The 23,167-nt window shown below is 51.8% G+C and overlaps 1 protein-coding gene across 1 annotated transcript in view; it reads left to right on the forward strand.

Moving 5' to 3' along the window:
- Positions 1–23,167, forward strand: part of ESCO1 (establishment of sister chromatid cohesion N-acetyltransferase 1) — a 35,965-nt gene continuing 12,798 nt past the window's right edge. Inside the window, exons 1-7 of the mRNA XM_054179682.1 lie at positions 1–229; positions 2,987–3,075; positions 3,561–3,759; positions 4,260–5,634; positions 6,265–6,376; positions 9,376–9,439; positions 12,563–12,677. Of these exons, the coding sequence (XP_054035657.1) occupies positions 3,563–3,759; positions 4,260–5,634; positions 6,265–6,376; positions 9,376–9,439; positions 12,563–12,677 (1,863 nt within the window). The 5' untranslated portion in view covers positions 1–229; positions 2,987–3,075; positions 3,561–3,562. The remainder of the gene's footprint in view (positions 230–2,986; positions 3,076–3,560; positions 3,760–4,259; positions 5,635–6,264; positions 6,377–9,375; positions 9,440–12,562; positions 12,678–23,167) is intronic.

A 23,167-nucleotide genomic window follows, 5' to 3' on the forward strand; every position in this document is an offset into this window, starting at 1 on the left:
GGCTGTGCTCATCGCCGCCTCTCAGGGGCAGAGGTAGAGGGGGCCTGGACGCCACAGCCCGCGGCGCGCCCCCGCTCCCCGCGCTGCGCCCCGGCCCGCCCTGCCCTGCTCCGCGGCGTGGCTCCACTCCGCCCCCTCCTCCTCTTCTCTCCTCCCCCTCCCTGCAGCTGGCGAGCCGGGCCAGGAGGGCGGCCGGTGCAGCCGGCACGTCGCTGACACTCGCGCCGAGGTAAGCGGCCGCTTCTCACCCAGAGTGGGGAACCAGGAAGTTTCCCCCAGCCTAGCTCCGGTGCCGGCGGCCCCCGGCAGCTTTCCGCGACCCCGCTGCGTGGCCGCAGCCCGTCCTGGCGCGGAGCGGTGCCGCCTGCTCCGTTCCGGGGCCGAGAGGCCGGCATCTGCTCCTCGGGCCTGCCTTGCCCGCCGCGGCCCGGGCCCGGGCCTGCCCGCGGCCGCCGCTGTCCCCGCGGCCGAGGTGGGAGCGGGCGGGCGGTCCCCTCCGCGGCCCCCGAATTGCCCCTTGCCGGCGCTCGCCTTGGCCTGAGGAACTCTGACCCGAGTTTGGGGGCTCCCTGCCGGGCCCTGCTCCAAGAGGGTTGTCACAGTGGGGCGCTGAGGTGGGTGACACTGGGCCGCGCTGGGAGGCCTTCGCTCTGCCTCCTTGCTCTCGGAGTTCCGCGGTGGGGTCTCAGCTAGGGGCTGAAGCGCGGTGTGCTGTGGCGGCAGTCGCCGGGCAGGCTTCTGGGAGACCCCAGCGCCCTGTCTCGGCAGAGACCAAGGGGTTGCCCCTGCTTTCAGGATTTGGGGGTGTGGGAGTTGCGTGTGTCTGCTCTCCTCTACTACTTGCAGCCTCTGACTGTTGTGCAGTTTGCTCCTGTGTCTTTCCTTGGCTCCGTAGTCAAGCTTTTACTGGAGGCGACTTCCTCAGGGCAGAAGCTGCCGGATCTTGAATGTCAAAAAGTCCTTGCTCTGCTCCGCAAAGTACTAGTGGAACTGCAGTTAAAGAGGCAGCTCTCCTTGCGGGAGCAGAGAGCTGTTGTCGGTGTCCTGGGAAGCAATACCGGGGAGGGAAGGATTCTATTTTTCGGTTTGTTCTTGAAACTCTTTCCTGAGTGTGCTGAGAGTGACAGCGATGCCTGGTTATGTCTGGACAAAACCCCAAGGAGGTCTGGATGGATTTGTTGTGTTTCGTGGTGTTCCCGTTCCTGAGAGCCGGTGTTGTGCTCTAAGCTAAGAGAAAGAGACCGAAGCCTCATCCAGCAGCTCCAGCTGCTCTTTCCAGGGCGAGTGGCTGCACTGTGGCTCTGAGGGATAACTTTGACTAGTGGAAACCTGTAGAGTTGCTGAGTGTCCTGGAGCTCCTGAGCCATTAAAAGTAAGGCAGACAAATTATTTTACTGTCTTTTTAGGGAGATGCATGGAAATAGCACTACAAAAAGTGCTGTGTAGAGATTTCTTTCCTGGAGATGCTCTTTAATTCTGTCTCAAATGCGAGTCACTGGTCACACAGCTGCCTTAAAGGAGGAAGAAGGCAGCACTGGTGTCTGGAATTTGAGCATTATCAGCCTCGTGTGGTTAGGAGTGTCTTCATAAAGAAAGGATGAGTGACAGTGGAGTGAAGGGCAGCTTAACATCTTGAAAGAAAAGGAAAGTACAGCACTTCACTTTTTGCATAATGAAGAGTTATTAAAAGGGGGCTGAAGGTAAGGCTTTGCCAAACTCTTTGAAACTCCATATGTCAGTATTGGAAGGATGGAATGAAATTGTCTGTGTTATACAACTGGTAACGTAAAGGTCCTGTTTGACCTTAAAATCTGTCAGATTCCCCAGCAGATGGATTGAGGCAGGACAGTAATATAACTTTGTTACAGAAATATTTCTTTCTCAGTCAAAAATTAATGAATAATTCTTGACCCAGAAAGGTGCTGAGGGAGTTTTGAGCTCTGGGTCTTCCAGGAAACTTCATTTTAGAAGGTGCCAGTGAAACTCTGCTGAGCAGTCACTGCTTGTGCCATGGCTCCAGCCCAGGCTCTTTGAGTAAAGGTTTCAGGAGGCAGAAGCAGCTGTGCTGGGCATGAATAAATCTGTGAAGAGCTTTTACTGATGAGCTCTGCTAGTTTTCAGGTCCTTGTACAGATAACTTCTGCTTTGTTCACACCATTCCAGTTCTTCTGAAGAAGTCATCTTCAACTGCCCAAGGCAAATGTCTCAGACAACGCTACTTTCTAGGCTTTTTGCCTGATTTGTAGCTTAAGTCATATTAGAAGGAGCAAGCAGTTGTAATTGTCTGTGAAGTTCTGTAGTAGCAGCCACAAAACTCAGCAGAGTCTAATGGATGTTTGCAAGGCCTGCAAGGGACAGGACGAGGGGCAGTGGCTTTAAACTAGAGCAGAGCAGATTTAGATTGGATGTGAGGAACAAGTTCTGCACCATGAAGCTGCTGCAACAGGTCGCCCAGGGAGGTGGTTGAGGCCCCTTCCCTGGGGGTATTCAAGGTGAGGCTGGATGAGGCCCTGGGCAGCCTGATCTAGCTGGGGATGTCCCTGCTGACTGCAGGGGTGTGTGTGTTGGGCTGGATGACCTTTGGAGAGCCCTTCCTCCCTGGACTGTTCTGTGATTTATTAGGAGTTGGTGTGGACACAGGCCTGACAACAGGTCCACTGTTTGTGGTCTCTGAAAGAGCAACCTCCTACTTTCTGGAAAACCAGGAAAGGCTGAGAAGTTGCTTTCAAATGGTGCTATTAGCTGCCACCTTCCCAAAGGTAAAGGGGTAGTGCTTAGGGCTGCAAAGTGCCAACAGCTGTTGGATATGGGGAAAAAAAAGCTGTAGTGTCAGTTGGGAGGTTTGGGGTGATTTTGGTTTGATTATCAAAGAAACTTTAAAGCTGAGCATTGTTTGAAGGGATGGAAAAGGGTGGGAATGCCAAATTCAGTCTGAGAAGGGAGTTACTAAAATGCTTACTGCATGAACCTCTTCTGCTCTTCACAGGTGGCATGAAACATCCTGTTTGTAAGCATACACATGAGGAATGCTCTGGGCACACCTTGATGAGTTACTTTGGCCTCTTGTAAAAACCTGTAAGTAAAATAAGTGTAGTTTGATTTGAGATTGCTTTGATGATTTGCTTTCTGCTCACAGCTAGCTTGATCTGCTTCTGAAAGGAGAAGTGAATGTGGAATCTTTTTGGTTGGGAAAGACCTTTAAGATTGAGTCCAACTATTATCTAACGACCAAGGCTGGGGCTAAACCATGGCCCTCAGCACCACACCTCTGCCTCTTTGAAATACCTCCAGGGATGGGGATTCAACCACCTCCCTGGGCAGTCCTTTCCAATCTTTGAGAACCCTTTCAGGGAAGAAAAGTTTCTTCCAATGTCTAACCTAAACCTCTCCTGGGGCAACTTGAGGCCATTTCTTCTCATCCTGTCACTTGGTTACTATGGAGAGGACCCCACACCCAGTTACCTTGCTTTGTAAAATGGGCAGATCTTTGGTTATGTTAAGTGACACTGTGACAACGACTGACAGACTCTAAAAGCTGACTCATTCATTGTGTTTTACAGAAATGGCAGCTCAGAAAAGGAAGTCTGTGTTAGTAGAGCCTTCTGCTAAACGTCCCAGGCTGGACAAGAACTGCAAACAGTCATCGGTGAAGAAAGAGAGAGAGGTGTCAGATACAAGACATGTCTCGAGTAAATCAAAGCCTAATCAGTGTGCAGTGCAGGAGAAAACTGTGCTCAAAACCTCTGTCAAATCAAACAGGTCAGTTACAAAAGCCATGTCATTGTTCTAGTGCAGTACCAGCCTTAGGAGAAGGAATGCAACTGAGTAGTGGGGAGCTGAGCCTTACATCCTTAAGCATGGTATCCACTACCTGATCTTGCCCTGGAAATTTGGAATGAGTTCCTCACAAAGAGTTTCTGAAGCAAAAATAAAGCTAGTAGTCTATAAGCTTAAGGCTTTATCTGAAAGCCAGAAGTGTCAACAACTACCCACTGCTAGAGACCTTAAAAAGCATTCATCTGGGGTTCATAGTTCAGTCTCGCCCTGCATTGCAAGCATGGTGGACTACACTGCAGAGTAACCAGGTGCAACTGAGGGCTTTTTAGAATGAGTGGAGGGAAAATTCTTCTGCAAGTATTGAGGATGTAAGAGCTAGTGGTCTGAAAAGAAAAGGAGGCAGAGGGTAGCAGGAATGAGAAGAGGCTTATGACAAAAGCTACTTTCCAGATGCTGAACAAATAACATTTGGAATCTTTCAGTGACAGCAGCCCTGAGCCCGAGCTGGGAACGCGCATGACCACGAGATCAGCGGCACTCAGCTTGAACAGCAAACCAGCCCTCGACAGAAAGGTCCAGCAGCAGCCCAAATCTGCAAAAGCTAAGGAGCTGTGCCAGAAAAAATGTGTGCAGGGAGCTCCTGAGTCCAAGTGTGTGCTTGCACCCAAGGAGCCAGCAACGAGGAGATCGCAGCGCCTGCGGCAGCTGACGTGCACCAGCGTGCAGCTCCCGGCCAGGTCCCTGCGCAGCAGAGAGCTCTCAGAGGAGAAAGCTTTGGAAGTTAAACAGAGTCACTCTGCAAAAAGGCACTCTCACAGTGTGGCAGCAAAAGCTGCTGCATCTGCTGGGGAGAAAACAGAACCCAAAAACACAAGGACTAAGCCAAACAATACGAACGAGGGAACGAGAAAAGGAACAGCTGCGGAGGTGAAAAGCTCTCCAAAAGAGAAAAGGTGTAAAGCAGAGAGTAAAAGTGACAATTCCAATGGCTTTCAGCACAGCCTGCCAGCGTCATCATGTCCTGCTGGCAGTCCTGAAGCAGTTAGGAAAGAGCAAAGGGACTCTGTATCTCCTGCTCCTGGCGGTGCAAGGGAAGCGGAAGCGGATCCGCTTAAGCCAAATTCTAAGACGGCGACTAAGGAGAAGCAACAAATGCAGCAGAATGTGAGAAACAGTCCAAAACCAAAAAAGATGCCAGAGCCATCTGCAAGTGAGGCAAATGTGGCTGAGCAGCCAGAGAGTGATGGGAGATCCAAAAGGGTGAGCATCCTGGAGCTGTGCGAGGAGATCGCCGGTGAGATCGAGTCGGATACAGTGGAGGTGAAAAAGGATTCCCCTGCTGCCGAGTCCAGCAAAGCAGAAGGAAAGCCTGCTGAGGGCCAGGCTCAGCAGAGTGAAAGGCTTCCTCAGGAAGAGCCCACTCAAAGCACCCAATGCAAACGCTTTTTCCCTAGCAAAAAAGGGATGCCTGTCAAATGCACTCTGAACGGGAGGAGCAACACCTCAAGCAAGAACTCCAAGTGGACCAAAATTAAGTTACTCAAAGCTAGCAACATGAAGCAGAGTAGCTGCAGTCCTGCACATGCCCTCAAGCTTTTAACGTTAAAAGAGGACCCTGAGCTTTCAGAGGCCAGTCCAGCAGCTGCAGAAGCAGAGCTCTCGAAGGCACACAGCAAGCTGTCGGTAGCAGGACTCTCTGAGGATGAAAGTGCAACCTGTGTGCAGGATCCTTCACCTGAGAGAGCTGCACCTCTGAAATCAGAGACATTAGAACTGAAACAGCCCTCCAGGAGAGGTGCAGAGAATGGCTTGTTGGGTAATTTGACCAAACCTGCCTGTGAGCCAAGAGCAGATGAGGTAAGGAATTGTAGCTGTGCTGTGGGGTGGGAGGGGGCTCACCTCCTGGGCTGTCTGCTGAGGATGCCATGCTCTGAAGTCTTGTTTCAATGACTTCATGTGGCAGCACCTCACCTCTTCTGATGTATTAAAGATCTGTGAGTGGTGTGCTGTTGTAGGTGGGATGATGGCAAGCTGGAAGATGAATCTGTTCCAGCCCTCCGAGTTCTCCAGTTAAATAAATGTTTGATGGGCAAAAACTTCCTGCTGAAGCCAGAGGTTGTACAGATCCTTGTGGGTGCTGTTTGAGGAGTTAAGCTTGCAAAGCTGTTCTGAAAAGGTGTGTTAAGGGCAATGAGACAGAAGAAAACCTTCTCTACCAGAAGGAAATGAAACTGTAAGATTGTGAAGATCAAGATGTTCTGTGGGAAGCTGCTGTGCAAGGCTGTGTACCAGCTGAAAAACTGTGTGCAGAATGAATGCCACAAGGTTAAGCATGGAGTAGCTAATCAGCTACTTTCTGTTGGCTTAAAATAATGTAGGACTTTGAAGGCTGCTGCCCTGTTGAAGATGTGGGTTTGTGATGGGGTTAATAACTCAGAGGCACCAAGTTGTTCAGGTTTTTTACTCACTGTTCTCTGGTTTGTTTAGAACTTTCAATTAAACTTGGAGTCAAGTCCAGAAAGTTCTCCAGTGAAGTGTGTCACAGCTCCTGAACCACCCAAACAAGTCAAAAAAGAGCCTGGGGAATGTGAACCTCAAGGTAACTGTTCACTGCTGATTTTAACTCTTCTGCCCAGTCAGATGGGAAGCACAAGGCCTCCTCTCAGAGGGCTGTTTGATGGAGTAGGTACAGTTGGTGCAGAGCTAAGCTTCTAGGGTTGGAGCTGTTCACCAGGGCTTTTGTAGAATCACAGAGTCCTTTATGCTGGAAGCCCAGCACTGCCAAGGCTGCTGCTGAGCCATATCCCTCAGCACCACATCTACACGTCTCTTGGACACCTCCAGGGATGAGGATTCCACCACTGCCCTGGGCAGCCTGATCCAGGGCTTGGCAGCTCTCTCAGTGAAGACATTTTTCTTAATGTCCAACCTTCTGGCACCACTTGAGGCTGTTTCCTCTTGACTGCTTGGGAGAAGAGACTGACCCCCACCTGGCTCCCACCTCCTTGCAGGGAGCTGTAGAGGGCAATGAGGTCTCCCCTCAGCCTCCTCCAGAGGAAACAACCCCACTTCCCTCAGCTGCTCCTTGCAGGGCTTGTTCATATTTCTTTGTGTGTCACCCCCATGGCCACTGCCCTTTTATCTCTGGGATGAGTAGTGGGAAGGAGGTGTCTGTTGTTCTACCCAGCTCTGCTTTCAGTGCACCTTTGTGCTTTAAGCATGAATGCTTTCATGCTCCATATACTCCAGTGAGAGTGAAGTGACAGCATTTGAAACACACAAACCCCACCGGCCATAGCTCAGCCACCTCATAAAGTAGCAGCACTGCCAGCTTTCACTTGGGTTCTTCCCTGGGGTGGGCTTCTGTGGAGGGTTACTGTTTCCCTTGAATAAGTACCTTTGTTTCTCCTAAGTTGTTCTGCTTGGTCTTGACCAAAGTACTCACTGATTGCTGTTCCTAGCCTGTGAGGGCAGTCTGTCAGCCTGTGTCATGGGAATGCTTTCACTCAGCTGCCTCTGGCTGAGAGCTCTCAGCAGTGGATCACCAACATCTCTCCATGAACTTCCTTACCCCTTTCTCGATGTTTCATCCTTTTGCTTTTGGGTTTTTGGTTTCTTGGAGGTTTGTGTTTGGTCTGAATGCCTCTGTTATGGATTTGTGGTGGGTTGGTTGGTTTGTTTTTGTGGTTTTGATGTTGTGGGGGGGTTTGTTTTAGCTCTGAACCTGATTTTGAGGGCACTGAGTTTCCAGCTTCACTAAATAGCTGGGGTTTTCCCAGGGTATTTTTGGAGGGCAGACTGCTCTCCTTGTACTGACAGAAAATAGAACCTTCTCCTTTTTATTTCTTTTGCAATTGGTTATTTTCCTAAAGGGCCCCAGAGCACTCCTCAGCTAGGGGTTCTGATTCTAACCCTATCCCCAGGGCTGTCTGTAGGAGGGGTGGTATGAACAGACTGCAGCTACACAGCTTCATTACTGGCTGAGTTTCACTGCTGCAAGCTGCTTTGCACTGCTGCTGACATGGAGCCATTCTGGCTGGAAAAGGCCTTTAAGGTCATCAAGTCCAACCAATAAATGCAGCAGTTGTGAGAGCAGGTCACGTTGAGGAAGGCACTCTGAAATGCCCCAGTTGCTGCTTGTCCTCAGAAGGCTACCAGAAATGGGAGCCTCACCACAGCTTGCCACAAGCAGCTGTTTAGATCATTTCCTTCTAGTCCTGCTGTAACCTGGCTGCACACTGTTGAGAGAACAATTGTTTAAACAATCCTACTGTCTAATCAGCTTCAAAACCCCCACACAACAGTATCAATAGATTGATTATCCAGTAGCTCCACATGTAAGAAATGTGATCCCACTAGATCCTCAAAGGAAATGACTCAACTCCATTGGCTCTTTGCAGTTTGCTGAGGTTCTCTTCCCAGGTCTGTAGTGACTAAAGCAGTTCATAGAGGGTTTGATCTGCACTGCCCCAAAGGACAGCTGTGACTCCCTGGCTGTGACCCAGGCACACCATCAGTTTCACTTGTTCCTTCTCACAAATAGACTCACAGAATGACTTGGGTTGGAAGGGACCTCAGAGATCATCTACTCCAACCCCCCTGCCACAGGCAGGGGACAGCTCTCAGCTACACTTGGCTGTTGGAGGCCTCATCCAGCCTGGCCTTGAACACCCCCAGGAAGGAGGCAGCCACAACCTCCCTGGGCAACCTGTGCCAGAGTCTCACCACCACCTCGTGCTGAAGAACTTCTTCCTCAGCTCCGCTCTAACCCTGCTCTGCCCCAGCTTCAAACCATTCCCCCTTGGCCTGTCTGTAGACCCCCTCAGGAAAAGTCTCTCTGCAGCCTTCCTGCAGGATCCCTTCAGGTACTGGAGGCCAGCTGTATCTCCAGAGTGCTGCTTCTGTAAGAGTGCCTTCACCTACATTCAAACAAAGAACAGAAGGCTTTCAGTCAACCAGGTGAAGAAAATGGCTTTTTTTCAAGCATATATGAGGGAACATCTGACTATTGCCTCAGGGTTCCTTGTTTTTTCACTGGCCTTGAACAGATTGCAACATTGTCTGAGATTGGAGAAGAGCAGATTTAGACTGAATCTTAGGAAGTTCTTTGCCATAAGGGTGGTGAACACTGGAGCAGGTTGCTCAGCCTGGAGAAGAGAAGGCTCCAGGGAAACCTAATAGCAGCCTGCCAGTACCTGAAGGAGGCTACAAAAGGCTGCAGAGAGACTGCTCCCAAAGGCCTGCAGGGACAGGATGAGAGGCAGGGGTTTGAAGTTAGAGCAGATGCAAGTTAGATGTTAGGAGCAGGTTCTGCACCATGAGGGTGGTGGAACACTGGAACAGGTTGCCCAGGAGGTGGTTGGGGCCCCAACCCTGGAGATACTCAAGGTGAGGCTGGACAGGGCTCTGGGCAGCCTGATCCAGTGGAGGATGTCCCTGCTGAGTGCAGGGGCTTGGAGTGGATGAGCTTTGGAGCTCCCTTCCAAGCCAGAGCATTCTGTGATTCTATGAATGTGTTCTGGCAAATCCCTCTTGGTGTGGCTCAGGTTTCCTTTGCCAGTGAACTCCCTAACCCAGTGCTCATCTCATTCATTGCAGGTTTGGCTCCCAAGCAGTTGACACAAACTTCATTTACAGATCAGACTCCTGAAACTGAGAACAGGTACAGTAGTGCACACATGGGGACATCACAGCAGCCTTCCACAGGGTGAGCAGAGGCTTTGGTGTGAGCTGGGATGCTCTGCTGCTTCCCAAACTGGGTGACTTGTCCTGGATAAAAGCCAGCTCTCGTTTTCTGCTGGTATTAAGAGATGCTTTTAGTCTGTTAAGAAAAATACTAAGGAAGCTATTTGTAACTGCACATGTGTGCTTGAAAGCTGAATTTAACAGAGTTGGGAAAGCATTTCACAGAATGTCAGGGGCTGGAAGGGACTTCCAAGGCTCATCCAGTCCAACTCCCTGCCAGAGCAGGGTCACCCAGGGACACATCCAGGTGGGCTTTGAATATCTCCAGAGAGGGAGACTCCACAACCCTCCTGGGCAGCCTCTTCCAGGGCTTCCTCCTGTTTCCATGGCACTTCCTCTGCCTCAGCTTCCACCACTGCCCCTTGTGCTGGCATTGGGCATCCCCCAGCAGAGCCTGGCTCCAGCCTCTGGGCATCACCCTGCACAGCTTTAGCAACAGCAAGGAGGTCACCCTCAGGCTCCTCCTCTCCAAGCTACAGAGCCCTCAGCTCCCTCAGGCTCTCCTCATGAGGAAGATCTTCCACTGCCTTCAGCGGCTCTGTGCTGGGCTCTCTCAAGCAGTTCCCTGAGGCCTTTCTTGACCTGAGGGGCCCAGAGCTGGGCACAAGGTTCCAGCTGTGGCCTCAGCAGGGCAAAGTTTCTTTTTGCATGGGAAAGAGGTTTTTAATTTGGGGTAGGTTTGGCATTGCTGAAGGAGTCAGCTGCCAGATGAAAAAGTGATTAATGGTTTTACTACTGACTGAATTGTTCCTACTACTAACAGTTCAAATGGGTTTGGTCCTTGCTTGTGTTGTCTGTTGTAGTCTGTGAACAATTCTGACAAACTAAGGCAGTTACAGGCTCAAGACTGCAATTTCTTCCTACCAGCTCCCTTGAACACAGCTGGTGCAGTGCTCAGTGTGCTGATAGTGTTCTCTGTAACAGTGATGAAGATGATAATTACTGATGCAGTTCATTCCCAGCACATCTCTCTGAGGCCAGATTAGCAGTTGTGACTAACCAGCCCTTCTGTGCTTGCTGCAAAGCTGCCCAGCTGTGGCATTCCCCACAGCAGGGGTGGTGAGGAGCTGGAGTACCAGGGGCACTTGGGGACTTTCCAATAGCTATTATAAAACTTTGAGTGTTCCTGGTTTTATTCTCAACTGCCAGAGAGCTTCATGGTATCCACTGCCCCATCCCTGGAGGTGTGCAAGGCCTGGTTGGATCAATCTTTGAGCACCTAGTTCTAGTGGGAGGTGTTCCTGCCCATGGCAGGGGTTGGAACTGGATGAGCTTTGAGGTCCCTCCCAACCCAAACTGTTCTATGAACCTATGACTTCTCAAGCTACAAATGAGTGTAGGTTTCGCTGTGTTCTGTGGCAGCCAAGCTGTCTGTGGTCAGTCACTCTTGTGCTGAAGTGCCTGATGTGCCAGTCTCAGCTGTCTGAGGGGTACTGGAGTGCAGCACCTGCTTGGAGCTGAGTGGCCTAGAGCTGCCTTCTCCCAGGGGTTTCTGTGTTGCCATCTCCCTGCACAGACTGTTGTAAGAAGATTTGGCTGTTTTTCCTGTGGGGGCTTTCTCCCCCTGCTTCCCACATGCTGTCCAGGCTGGAAGCATCGTTCCTCTTGTGCTCCTGCTGGTGCAACAGTGCTGTGCACAACTCCAGGGTAGCTCTTTCTGGTGTTTTGTAAGAAAAGGTGACCCCTGAAGCAGCTACTTGATGCAAACTTTGGGGCACATGGCAGAAAGTAAAGCATAGCTGTGGTTCAGCCCCAGGAGTGCTGCTTTACAAATGTCTGGCAGGAGCTTTTGCTTTGGAAGCAGCTCCCTGGATTCCCTTGCTGCACATGGGTGCAGTTGCCACATCCTGAGTTTGCTCACAAGCAGCCAAGCTGGGAATACCTGCTGGAGGAGCAGTAGTGTTGGATGTGTTTGCTTGGGTGACCTCCCCCAGTTCATCCCCCACTGAACACAGCAGCAGGTTGGTAGGGTAACTGTAACCTGCTGCAGGACTTCCCAGTCACGAGGAGGGGAAACTTAAACTCCATCAGAGAGGCTCCAGGGATGCCTTCATACTTACTCCTCAGGTCCTTTTCTCCCTCCCTTCAGTGCCAGCCATTAGAATAAGTTTGACCTGAATTTGAGACCTTTCTGACATGTTTTCTATTTACATTTTGCTGCTTTAGCAGCCTGCTGTAGGCTGCCTGCAGCCAGGAACCAAAGCCCTGCATGGGAAGTGCAGAGTTAGCATCAGTCATGCTCTGAAACTCTTAGTCATGGAGTGGCTGGGTTGGAAGGGACCTTAAGGATCACCTAGTTCTAACCCCCTGCCATGGGCAGGGACACCTTTCAACTAGACTTGGTTACTCAGGTCCTCATCCAGCCTGGCCTTGAACATCTCCAGAGAGGAGGCAGCCACAGCCTCCCTGGGCAACCTGTGCCAGTCTCTCCCCACCCTCGCTCTCAATTTCTTCCTCCTCTCCAGTCTCAGTCTCCCCTCTCCCAGCTCAAAGCCATTGTTCCTCATCCTGGCACTCCCAGCTCTTGTTAAGAGTTCCTCCCCAGCTCTCCTGGACTGGAGGTACTCTAAGGTACTGCTCTGAGCTTTCCCTGCAGCCTTCTCTTCTCCAGGCTGCACAGCCCCAACTCTCCCAGCCTGTCCCCACAGGGGAGGTTCTCCAGCCCTCTGAGCATCTTCCTTGGGCTCCTCTGGGCCTGCTCCAGCAGTTCCATGTCCTCATTTCACCTGCTTGTGTTAATGACTGTGACTAACCTGCCCCCCTTGGTTAGAAGCCTAACACTTTAGCTTCATTTCCATTTACAAAGATCTTTGAATTCAGTTAGTCACAAACTATTTTTTGGTTAATCCTTTCATTTCCTGATGTATTTTTTCCCCCCCATTTGACTTGCAAATGCAAATATCTAGGACTGTTTGGGGTAATTAGCTGGGATTTGCATCTTGTTGAGGTTTGCTTCTGCTCACCACACCAGCTCTGAGTATCTGGGAGGACATGTGTGAGCAGTCCCTCTTTTTAACATGAAGTATATTTGTATTTCAAGGGTTCCACTGTCAAATCCTTCACTGGCATCCAAATGCAGTAACATCCTACCATCTGAGGATCATATTCAGAAGCTAAAAGAAGCAGGAAAAGATGGTGATAAGCAGCTGATCATAGTAAGTAATACGCTTTGAGTAAGGCTTAGAGCTCCTTGGAGAAATGTGCTGTGTGTTCCTGAAGCTGTCTTAAAATCCTCAGTGATCTGTGGAAGGATCTGTGTCAGACTGGTGATGGAGAAATGGTGGTAGAGAGGCTTCAGGTGTAAAGCTGATGCTTGATCAAACAACTCTCTGCATGTTTTACACACAGTGACAGTTCAGTGGCAGTCCAGGTGTTAGGGGGAGTGAAGCTGCCTTTACTTCCATGCAAAACCTCACATTCTTCAGATGTCAGGCTTCTGGGAGGGGTTGATCTGGCAGGTTGGGTGCAAAATTGATGTCAGCAGACCTATTCCTGCATCATCCCAGTGTCCACTGCTCTCAGACACACAGAGAGAGCTTCCTCTGCACTCACTTTGAGCAGCAGCAGTGCTTTGTGCTTGCACCTTTTGCTGTTAGCTACCAAATGCAAGTATCTCTGAAACCAAGGCAGTGCAAGATGAGGAGAGTGACCTGCAGCCATTTGTTCTGTCTCACAGCATCACACAACTTGGGGATGAAACCACTGGAGGTGTTTTGGGTCTGTGGTTTATAATAATCCATGCATTAGATAGCGCTTCAGAAATGAAAGGCTGGAGTTGGGGAGCTACAGAGGGAGAAGAATCCAGGCCATCAGGAAAGAGAATTCTGCAGTAAGCTGCTTAGGGAAGAGGCTTACCCCTCTCACACAGCATAGTTGTGAAGGGCAGGTGCTGCCTGACCAGCCTCGTCTCCTTCTATGACAGGGACCTGCTGAGTGCATCAGGGAAAGGCTGTGCCTGCCTGGGCCTCAGTAAAGCCTTTGACACCTTTGTATCACAGCATCCTCCTGGAGAAACTCTTTGCTCCTGGCTTGGATGGGTGGATGCTTTGCTGGGTAGAAAACTGGCTGGATGGTCCCAAAGAGTGGTGGGGAATGGAGTTCAATCCAGCTGGTGGCCAAGTCACAAGTGGTGTTCCCAGGGCTGAGTGCTGGGGAGAGTTCTCTTTGATACCTTTATCCATGGTCAGGGTGAGGGGAGTGAGGCTCCCTCAGCAAGTTTGCAGGTGACACCAAGTAGGGAGGGAGTGTTGATTTGCTTGAGGGTGAGAAGGCTCTGCAGAGGGACCTGGCCAGGCTGGCTCCATGGCTGAGCTCAGCTGTGTGAGGTTCAACAAGGCCAAGTGCTGAGTCCTGCACTTGGCTCACAACAACCCCAGGAGTGCTCCAGGCTGGGGGCAGAGTGGCTGCAAACTGCCCAGCAGAGAAGGCCTTGGGGGTGCTGGTTGGCAGCAGCTGAAGAGCAGCCAGGGGGTGCCCAGGTGGGCAAGAAGGCCACCAGCAGCCTGGCCTGGAGCAGCAGTGGTGTGGGCAGCAGGAGCAGGGCAGGGATTGTCCTCCTGTGCTGGGCACTGGGGAGGCCACAGCTTGAGTGCTGGGTTCAGTCTTGGGCCTCTCACTCCAAGAAGGACATTGAGAGGCTGGAGCAGGTCCAGAGAAGGGCAACCAAGCTGGGGAAGGGTCTGGAGAAGAGGGCTGGGGAGGAGCAGCTGAGGGAGCTGGGGGTGTTGAGTGTGGAGAAGAGGAGGCTGAGGGAGACCTCATTGCTCTCCACAAAACTCAGAGTCACAAATTGCTGCCCAGGGAAGTTGTCACATCCCCACCTCTGGAGGTGTTTCAAAGAGGCAGAGATGTGGTGTTGAGGGCCTTGGTTTAGCACCAGCCTTGGTGGAGTACCATAATGGTTGGACTGGATGATCTCAGAGGTCTTTTCCAGCTGAAGTGATTCTATCTGTTAGTGGTGGTCTGGACAACCTGCAGGGTTTTCATGGATTATGTGGTGTTGTGCACATGAACAAATGAACTGAAACAGAGCCAGGTGCATTCTGAGCCCTCAGTCCTACCCACACTGGAGAATAAAATCACATCTTCTGAGAACTGAATTGATAAACATCTTGAGTCACCTGGCAGAAATCAGGGCACTCTTCAAGGTGTCATCAGGAAGTCTGCACTCCAAGCCAGGTGGAAGTGTTGATCTGCACCAGGGCAGGGAGGCTCTACAGAGGGACTTGGGTAGGTTGGATCCGTGGCCAAGGTTCCCATGAGGAGCTTCAACAAAGCCAAGGGCCAGGTCCTGCACTTGGGGCACAACAACCCCAAGCAAGGCTCCAGGCCTGGGACAGTGTGGCTGGAAAGCTGCTGGCAGGAAGGGACCTGGGGGTGCTGATGGACAAGCAGCTGAACAGGAGCCTGCAGTGTGCCCAGGGGGCCAAGAGAGCCAAAGGCCTCCTGGCTGGGATCAGCAATGCTGTGTGCAGCAGCAGCAGGGAGGGGATTGTCCCCTGGGACTCAGCTCTGGGGAGGCCACACCTGGAGTGCTGTGTCCAGTTCTGGGCACCTCAATCCCAGAGAGATGTGGAGGTGCTGGAGCCAGGGCAGAGCAGGGCAAGGAAGCTGGGAAGGGCCTGGAGAAGAAATCTGATGGAGAGCAACTGAAGGAGCTGGGGAGGGTTAGTGTGAAAGAGAGGAGGCTGAGGGGAGACCTCCTGGCTCTCTACAGCTCCCTGAGAGGAGGCTGTGCAGAGGTTGGTGCTGGTCTCTTCTCACAGGCAATTAGCCATAGAACAAGAGGGAAGGGCCTCAAGCTGCACCAGGGCAGGTTCAGGCTGGACAGTAGGAAACACTTTTCCCATCAAGAGTGGTCAGGCACTGGAGCTGCTGCCCAGGGAGGTGGTGGAGTCACAACCCTGGAGGTGTTTCAAGGTGGTTTGGATATGGTGCTTGGGGCTATGGTTTAGGGGTGACCCTTGCAGAGCAGGGTCAGTGGTTGGACTTAGTGATCCTGAGAGTCTCTTCCAACCTGAATGATTCTGTGACTCTGTGAAGGTAACTTGAGCACAGCTGCCAGTCATGGTTCTATCCTTGGGGAGGAATGTTCCCCTTGCAGTTTGCTGTGCTTCTTTGAAGAGCTGCCTGCCTGAAAGGTGCAGGTTTGGGCTCTCTTTTGGGAGATCTGAGTCTGAGAGATCTGCCACCCTAACACCCACACAGGGCAAACACTTCTTGGAGCCCAAGCAGAAAGCCTTGCTGGGATTAGTTTGCCTCCCCACATGCAGCAGTGCCTTTGTCCTGCTCTTCTTTTGTAGCTGAATTTTCCTAGTCCTCTGTGCTGGAGTCTGACCTCTGTCCTTGCACTCGAGGCTCCCAGCCCTGTCTGTGTGTCCTAACCTTTGCATTCCCTGAGCTGCCTTCACAGAGGTGTCCTGCTGCAGCCAGGCTTTGCTTCCCACAATGTGCTTTAGTTTCTGCCATCTTTTAAAGCTGTCTCTTCCCTCCCTCCTCCCATGGGATTGCTGTCATTAACAGATTTGGTTTATGGTTTGCTTAAGTCATAGCATTTTTAACAAGCTCTGAGGCTGATGTAAATCAAGCAAACAATACAGCTTCCTTTTGTGGAAGTGCTTAGCAGCTGTACTTCCCTCTCTTGGTGCACAGCTCCTGATCTGGGCAGCCAGGCTCTGCTTAGTGATGTCCAGTGACAGGAAAAAGGGCAGTGGGTGCAGGCTGGGGCAGAGAAGGTCTCACTGGAACAGAAGGGAAACCATTTTCACTGTGAGGGTGCTGAGCCCTGGAGCAGGCTGCCCAGAGAGGCTGTGGAGTCTCCTGCTGTGGGGACATTCAGTACCCACCTGGATGTGTTCCTGTGTGAGCTGCCCTGGCTGACCCTGCTCTGGCAGGGGGCTTGGACTGGATGAGCTTTCAAGGTCCCTTCCAGCCCCTAACACTCTGTGATTCTAATGCAATTGTCTTCATCTTGATGAGGTACAACCAAGGCATCAGAGGAGAGCTTTGCTTGCTGTCACAGCTTACAGAGCAAGTCTGAGCTCAGAGGGGAGAGCTTCAGCTGAAAGAAGCCAGTAATGTAATGTGGCAGCAAAGCTCCTAAGGCAAGCAGTGCAAGGGACCAGTGGTGTCCAGAGTGCCTGCAGGGTTCCTGCAGACCAAGGAGAGTAGGATCTATTTTTCCTTGGAAGAAGTAAAGATAGAGGCTAAAAATGTGATGCTCCAAGGCCATTCCCTGAGACTCAGAGCAGTCTCTTGGGAAGGTTGGTGAAGTCTGCCCTTGCACAGTTCAGGCCTCAGCTGGGAGCCTGACAAGGTTATGGGAAGCTCTGTATTGGGAATTTGGTATAGTGCACTAAAACTGTTCTTCAGCTTCCAAGTAGTTGAATCTGATGTGCAAATGTGAGAGCTTGAAGTCATCTGTTCCTTTAACTCCTGAGATGGAAAGGCAGACAACTGTGCAGAGCATGTGCTTTCTATTCCATCAGCTGAGATGACATCCAAGACAAGGAGAGGAGTTCTGCTTCTCCTCAACATCTGCCTGCCTGCTAGCTCTGGGACAAAACTGTGTCCAGAAGAACAGGAGCTGAGAAGGGCTACAAAGGAATGGTGTAAATGTCCCCCTGAGGTACAGGGAGACTTGATCCACTTTGTGCCACTAGGCAGCTGTGCTCCTGTGCACATGAGGGCAGCCTTTTGAAAAGGAGAGAGCATGTGAAAAGCATCAACCCCCAAAGCAAGTCAGTGAAGTGACTAAAACACAGCTTCTGCCTTTCTGAGCTGAGTGAATGCCTGGGTGCAAGCAAACATGAAGTGTGGATGGCTTTTAGCAGTATCAGAAAGGAAGAGTCCAGAGTCCTGCAGCTGGGGAGGAAGAATAAACTGCAGCAGCACAGGCTGGGAGGGGATCTGCTGGAGGGCAGCCCTGGGGAGAGGGACCTGGGAGTGCTGGTGGCTAACAAGCTCTGCATGGGACAGCAATGTGCCCTGGGGGCCAAGAAGGCCAATGGGGTCCTGGGCTGCATCAGAGGAGTGTATCCAGCAGAGCCAGGGAGGTTCTCCTCCCCCTCCACTCTGCCCTGGGGAGACCTCACCTGGAGTATTTCATCCAGGTCTGGGCTCCCCAGCTCAGGAGGGACAGGGATCTGCTGGAGAGAGTCCAAGGGAGGGCTGCAAGGATGCTGAAGGGACTGCAGCACTGCCTGGGGAGGAGAGGCTGAGAGCCTTGGGGCTGTTGAGTCTGGAGAGGAAAAGGCTGAGAGAGACCTGATCAATGTCTATCAATAGCTGAGGGCTGGGGGTCAGGAGGGAGGGGACAGGGACAGGCTCTGCTCACTTGCTCCCTAGGATGGGACAAGGAGCAATGGATGGAAACTGCAGCACAGGAGGCTCCAGCTCAACATGAGGAGGAACTTCTTGACTGTGAGGGTCCCAGAGCCCTGGAGCAGGCTGCCCAGAGGTTGTGGAGTCTCCTTCCCTGGAGCCTTTCCAGCCCTGTCTGGATGTGTTCCTGTGTGACCTGAGCTGGATTCTGTGGGCCTGCTCTGGCAGGGGGTTGGACTCTGATCTCCAGAGGTCCCTTCCAACCTCTGATCCTGTGATGCATGGATCAGTATTGCTTGAGGGAAGAAGCTTTTGGTGGTGAGGTTTGGCTTGGTGCTGTGTGTGGCAGTGATGTGCAGTGTGATTCCTGTGCACACCTGGCTGTTACACCTATTTTAGTTACATTTGAACAGAGTTTCCTGTTTGAAGCAGGTGACATTTGGCAGCAGTTGTTGAGGACATGCTCCTCAGGGGGATTGATAAATGTGAAAGGGATTCCTTTGGCCCTGAAGAAAGCTGCATAGATCTGACATGGAGTTGCTGTTTCCTTTGAGCTGGTGCAGTCCAGCTGGCAGCTTTTCTGAGGTGCTTTGGGGCAAGAGATTGTTGTTCACCTTAGTTCCACATTGCCTCTTGTGTTTCCTGTTACCCAGTAAAAGGAAGGCAGTGGTTACTGCATCAGTGACTGGGGAGGGAGTTTGGGAGCAGTTAAGTTATCCTCTCCTCCCAGACAATGCCTTTGGGCTAGAATCACAGAATGGTCAGGGTTGGAAGGGACCTCAAGGATCATCCAGTTCCAATCCCCCTGCCATGGGCAGGGACACCTCACACCAGGATGCTCAGAGCCACATCCAGACTGGCCTTAAAAACTTTCAGGGATGAGGCTTCTGCTCTTAGAAGGCAGCAGTGGCCTGCCTTCCTTCATGTCACTCCTTCCCATTTCTACTTCCCTGAGCACCCCAGCTCCCTCTAGCAGATTCAGGTGGGTTGTGTTTGGGGTCCTATGTCCTGAAGGTGAGAATGTTCTGTAGGGTTAGCTGGGGACCTGAGCCAAGAATTGAGGCAGCCAGGCCACTGACATGGCCTGTGGGTTAACTCTGGCAGGTGCCTGAGCACTGTGCAGCTGCTTGCTTCCTCCTCCCAAGTAGGATGGAGTAGAGATCTCCTGGACCAAGCTTAATAGGGATTCACTGACTGCTTCCTTCAGCTGGCAGCTGCTTGGCCATCTCCAGGAAAGCAGGACCTGTGTAACAGCAGGGCAGACCAATGCTGTAACTCCAGATGTCCTCCTCTTCCCCTCAGCTTTTGTTGCTCATCATGACATCATATGATGTGGGACACCCCCCTGCTCACCTGGGGCCAGCTGTCCCAGCCCAGTCTCCTCCTAGCATAGCTGCTGGTGAGCTGGGTGAGAAACAGCAGAGGCCTTGACACTGTGCAGCAGCAGCTGAAACACCTGGGTGTTACAGGATGCTAGGGGTGGGAAGGGACCTCTGGAAATTGAGTCCAACCTCCTGCCAGAGCAGGACGATGGAATCCAGCACAGGTCACACAGGAACACATCCAGGTGGGATTTGGAAGCCTCCAGAGAAGGAGACTCCACAACCTCTCTGGGCAGCTTGCTCCAGGCCTCTGGGACCCTCACAGTCAAGAAGTTCCTCCTCATGTTGAGCTGGAACCTCCTGTGCTGCAGCTTCCATCCATTGCTCCTTGTCCAATCCCAGGCTACAGCTGAGCAGAGCCTGTCCCTGTCCCCCCCCTCCTGACCCCCAGCCCTCAGCTATTGATAGACATTGATCAGATCCCTCTCAGCCTTCTCCTCTCCAGACTCAACAGCCCCAGGGCTCTCAGCCTCTCCTCCCCAGGCAGTGCTGCAGTCCCTTCAGCATCCTTGTAACCCACCCTTGGACTCTCTCCAGCAGATCCCTGTCCCTCCTGAGCTGGGGAGCCCAGAGCTGGATGCAATATTCCAGGTGAGGTCTGACCAGGGCAGAGTGGGAGGAGAACCTTCCTCCATCTGCTGCACCTCCTTTGGTCACAAACCCAAATCACTGCACCACAGCAGCTGCTGTGAAGGGCATTAACCTTCCCCCAGGCACAAAGCAGTAGGCACTGGAACTCTGGCTGTAATATTCTCGAGTAAGCTTGGAGCAGCTGATCCTTAGGGTCCCTTCCATCCTGGCATTCTGTTAATGATGTTTTAATATGGGTTGAGAATGGATTTATTGCCTGTTGTAAACCCTGTGCAGAGCTGGGGGTTAAGTCTGTTTTGTTCCATACTGCTTTAGCCAGTGAGCATCTCATCCCCTGGTGGATGATGACTCTCCAGTTCCATTGTTCATGCAGGTGACATAAAATCAGACCCAGCACAGCTCTGAAAGCTTCAGGTTGCTTTCTCCCCTTAAGGCTGAAGCAGCTGGTTCAGGAGGCTGGGTGCTGGTGGTGAGGAGGTTTGAGTTGGCTGGGGGGGTTGTTAAACTCCACACTCTCCATTTGGAAGTGAAACTTGTTTCAGAGTTGGGTGATGTCTTCTGATCTCCCTGGCCAGCCAGGGGATGTGCCCATCAGCTTCAGTCTGGAGTGCAGCTTTTGTTGAGGATAGCATCCTTTGACCTTTTAATTTGCTGTGGAGAGCCCCAAAGATCTTTGTGTTGCTCCTTCCTGCTCTTGTATTTCTTTTCATGCCCTCCTGTTTCTGTGGCTGGGTTTTGTTCTTGCTCTGTGAAAGGACATGGAGGAAAAACCCCAAACTTCCTCTAAGTCAGTCACCCTGGGTAGTGAAGAAGGAGATGACCTAACCTGTGCCTGAAGAGAGAGGACTGGAACAAAGAAACAGGGGCCCCTTTGCATCTCCTCCAGAGGCACCAAATGCCTTTTTTGCTTGCAGGGCTCCTTCTTCCACACATGGAGGAACAGCAGACATGCACCTTCTCAGAGAAGAGATTGGTAAGACTTTTCTTTCTGTCTAACAGAATAAAGAAACCCTTCTGGGGTGAAGGCCAGGTGGTTGTGATGGTCAGCTGCAGCTGGCCTTGGAACAGGGACTCCTCTATCCTGTGCTCATGCCATGGGATTGCCTGAGGGGTCTGCAGCCTGGAAGTGCCACCCACAGGGGCAGCACTTGCTTATGAGATCAAAGGATCCTTGCTCTTCATTGCTGCTGTTCAGCACATGGAGCTGTCTGGGGAGGAGCACGTTTTTCTGCCTGCAAACCCACATGTTCTTAAGGATGGCTCTGGAAAACCTTTCTCCAGGTTCTGAGGACAAAACCCTCTCACATCTCTTATCTCATTGTTTGTTCTCCAGGGCTCAGTAGCTGCTGTTTGCTTACAAGCATTCCCCCCACCCCAAATTCCTGTTGTACCTCTTGATTTACTGTCACATGTGGGGCCTGAGGTGTTCTTGGGTGGTTTTGTTCTTCCTCCCTCCCCACAGGAAGGACTGGCAGCTTCTGCTGCAGTGGTAGTGCCTGGGAGCATGCAAGGCTGTTACTATGGCAGTAACAGAACCACAGATACATCCAGGCTGGAAAAGACCCTCTGGATTATGAAGTCCAACTGACCCTGCTCTGCAAGGGTCACCCCTAAACCATAGCCCCAAGCACCACATCCAGATGACCTTGAAACACCTCCAGGGTTGTGACTCCACCACCTCCCTGGGCAGCAGCTCCAGTGCCTGACCACTCTTGATGGGAAAAGTGTTTCCTCTGTCCAGTCTGAACCTGCCCTGGTGCAGCTTGAGGCCCTTCCCTCTTGTTCTGTGGCTAATTGCCTGTGAGAAGAGACCAGCACCAACCTCTGCACAGCCTCCTCTCAGGGAGCTGTAGAGAGCCAGGAGGTCTCCCCTCAGCCTCCTCTCTTTCACACTAACCCTCCCCAGCTCCTTCAGTTGCTCTCCATCAGATTTCTTCTCCAGGCCCTTCCCAGCTTCCTTGCCCTGCTCTGCCCTGGCTCCAGCACCTCCACATCTCTCTGGGATTGGGATGCCCAAAGCCACCACCAGGTTAAAATCAGTGAGGTTCTGTGGGTGTTTTGTCCAAGTACAAGAAAGCCTTCTTCATGCCTCCTGCCTTGCTTTTTCATGCCCTCTTTGTGCTGTGGCCTGCACCAGGTGTACAGGGCTGTGTTGTTAGTGTTTGTTCTCTCTCTCTCTGAGGCATTATGTCCTGTGGTGTGGCTTTCAGACAGCACTTCAGTTGCACACAAAGGCTGTGGTCTTTGGGATGCCCTGAAGTGCTTGCTGAAAAGCATAGCTGGTGTTTGGTAGGGCTGCAGACTTCCAAAGGTGGTTTGAGACCCTGCAGAGTGCTACCTCTGACCCTTCACACCTCAGGCTTTTAACATTCCCCTCTGTGTGCAGCCCATTGGTACAGCAGTGCCTGTAGAAATAGTCACCAGTGAGAGCTTTGAACAGCAAACCCCCCCAGACCCACTGGTCCCAGCAAGGGCTGAGAGAGCCAGCCTGTGAAGTGCACCATGGCAGGACTGCTCCAGGCAGGTGAGCTGTGCCTGGAGGGCTGCTGAACACCTGCAGGACACAATGGAGTGGGTTTAGGAGCCTGACCCCTTGGAGGATATCCTTGCTCCAGAACTGTTGATGACTTCACACACAGTGTTAGTGACAGGACAAGGGGTGGTGCCTTCCAAGTGGAGGAAGCTGGATTTAGATTGGCCACTGGGAAGCAATTCTTGCCCATGAGGGTGGTGAGGCACTGGAACAGGTTGCCAGAGAAGCTGTGGAGGCTCCAAGCCTGCAAGTGTTGAAAGCCAGGCTGGATGAGGCCTTGAGCAAGCTGGGCTGGTGGGAGGTGTCCCTGCCCATGGCAGGGGGGTGGAATTAGAGGTGACTCCCTCCTCTCCCAAACCATTCTCTGATTTTATGCCAGCTAGGCTGCTTTTTGGCTTGAGAGATTTGGTTGTGAAGTAGCAGTAGCTGCTTTAGCTTAAATAGCTCTTGGTCATTTGAACAGAAGTTGTTCCAGGAGGCTCACTGCAGTCCTGGTGCATGTGAAGTGTGCTGAGAGTTGCTTTATGGAGCTGGCTGATTTTCTGGGCTGTATTCCAAGCTTCAAAGCAGACTTCCTCTTCATTCCTCACTTCCATACCCTCTTACCTGGGGCAGGATGTTCTCCATCTTCAAGACACAAATGAGTCAGTGTGATTCTCTTGGTTCCTCTTCAGCCACTCCCTGCACATCATCCTTCCTGCTGAGCTGCCTTTCCTCCTTTCACCTCTGACCCCTTGAAGTGCAGGAGATGTAGGTGGCCACATGGGTAGTTGCTTTTGAGCTGCTTTGCTGCATTAAAGGAAATCTACAGGTTAAA

This window comes from Dryobates pubescens, chromosome 3 (assembly GCF_014839835.1).
Source record: "Dryobates pubescens isolate bDryPub1 chromosome 3, bDryPub1.pri, whole genome shotgun sequence".
Classification (NCBI taxonomy): domain Eukaryota; kingdom Metazoa; phylum Chordata; class Aves; order Piciformes; family Picidae; genus Dryobates; species Dryobates pubescens.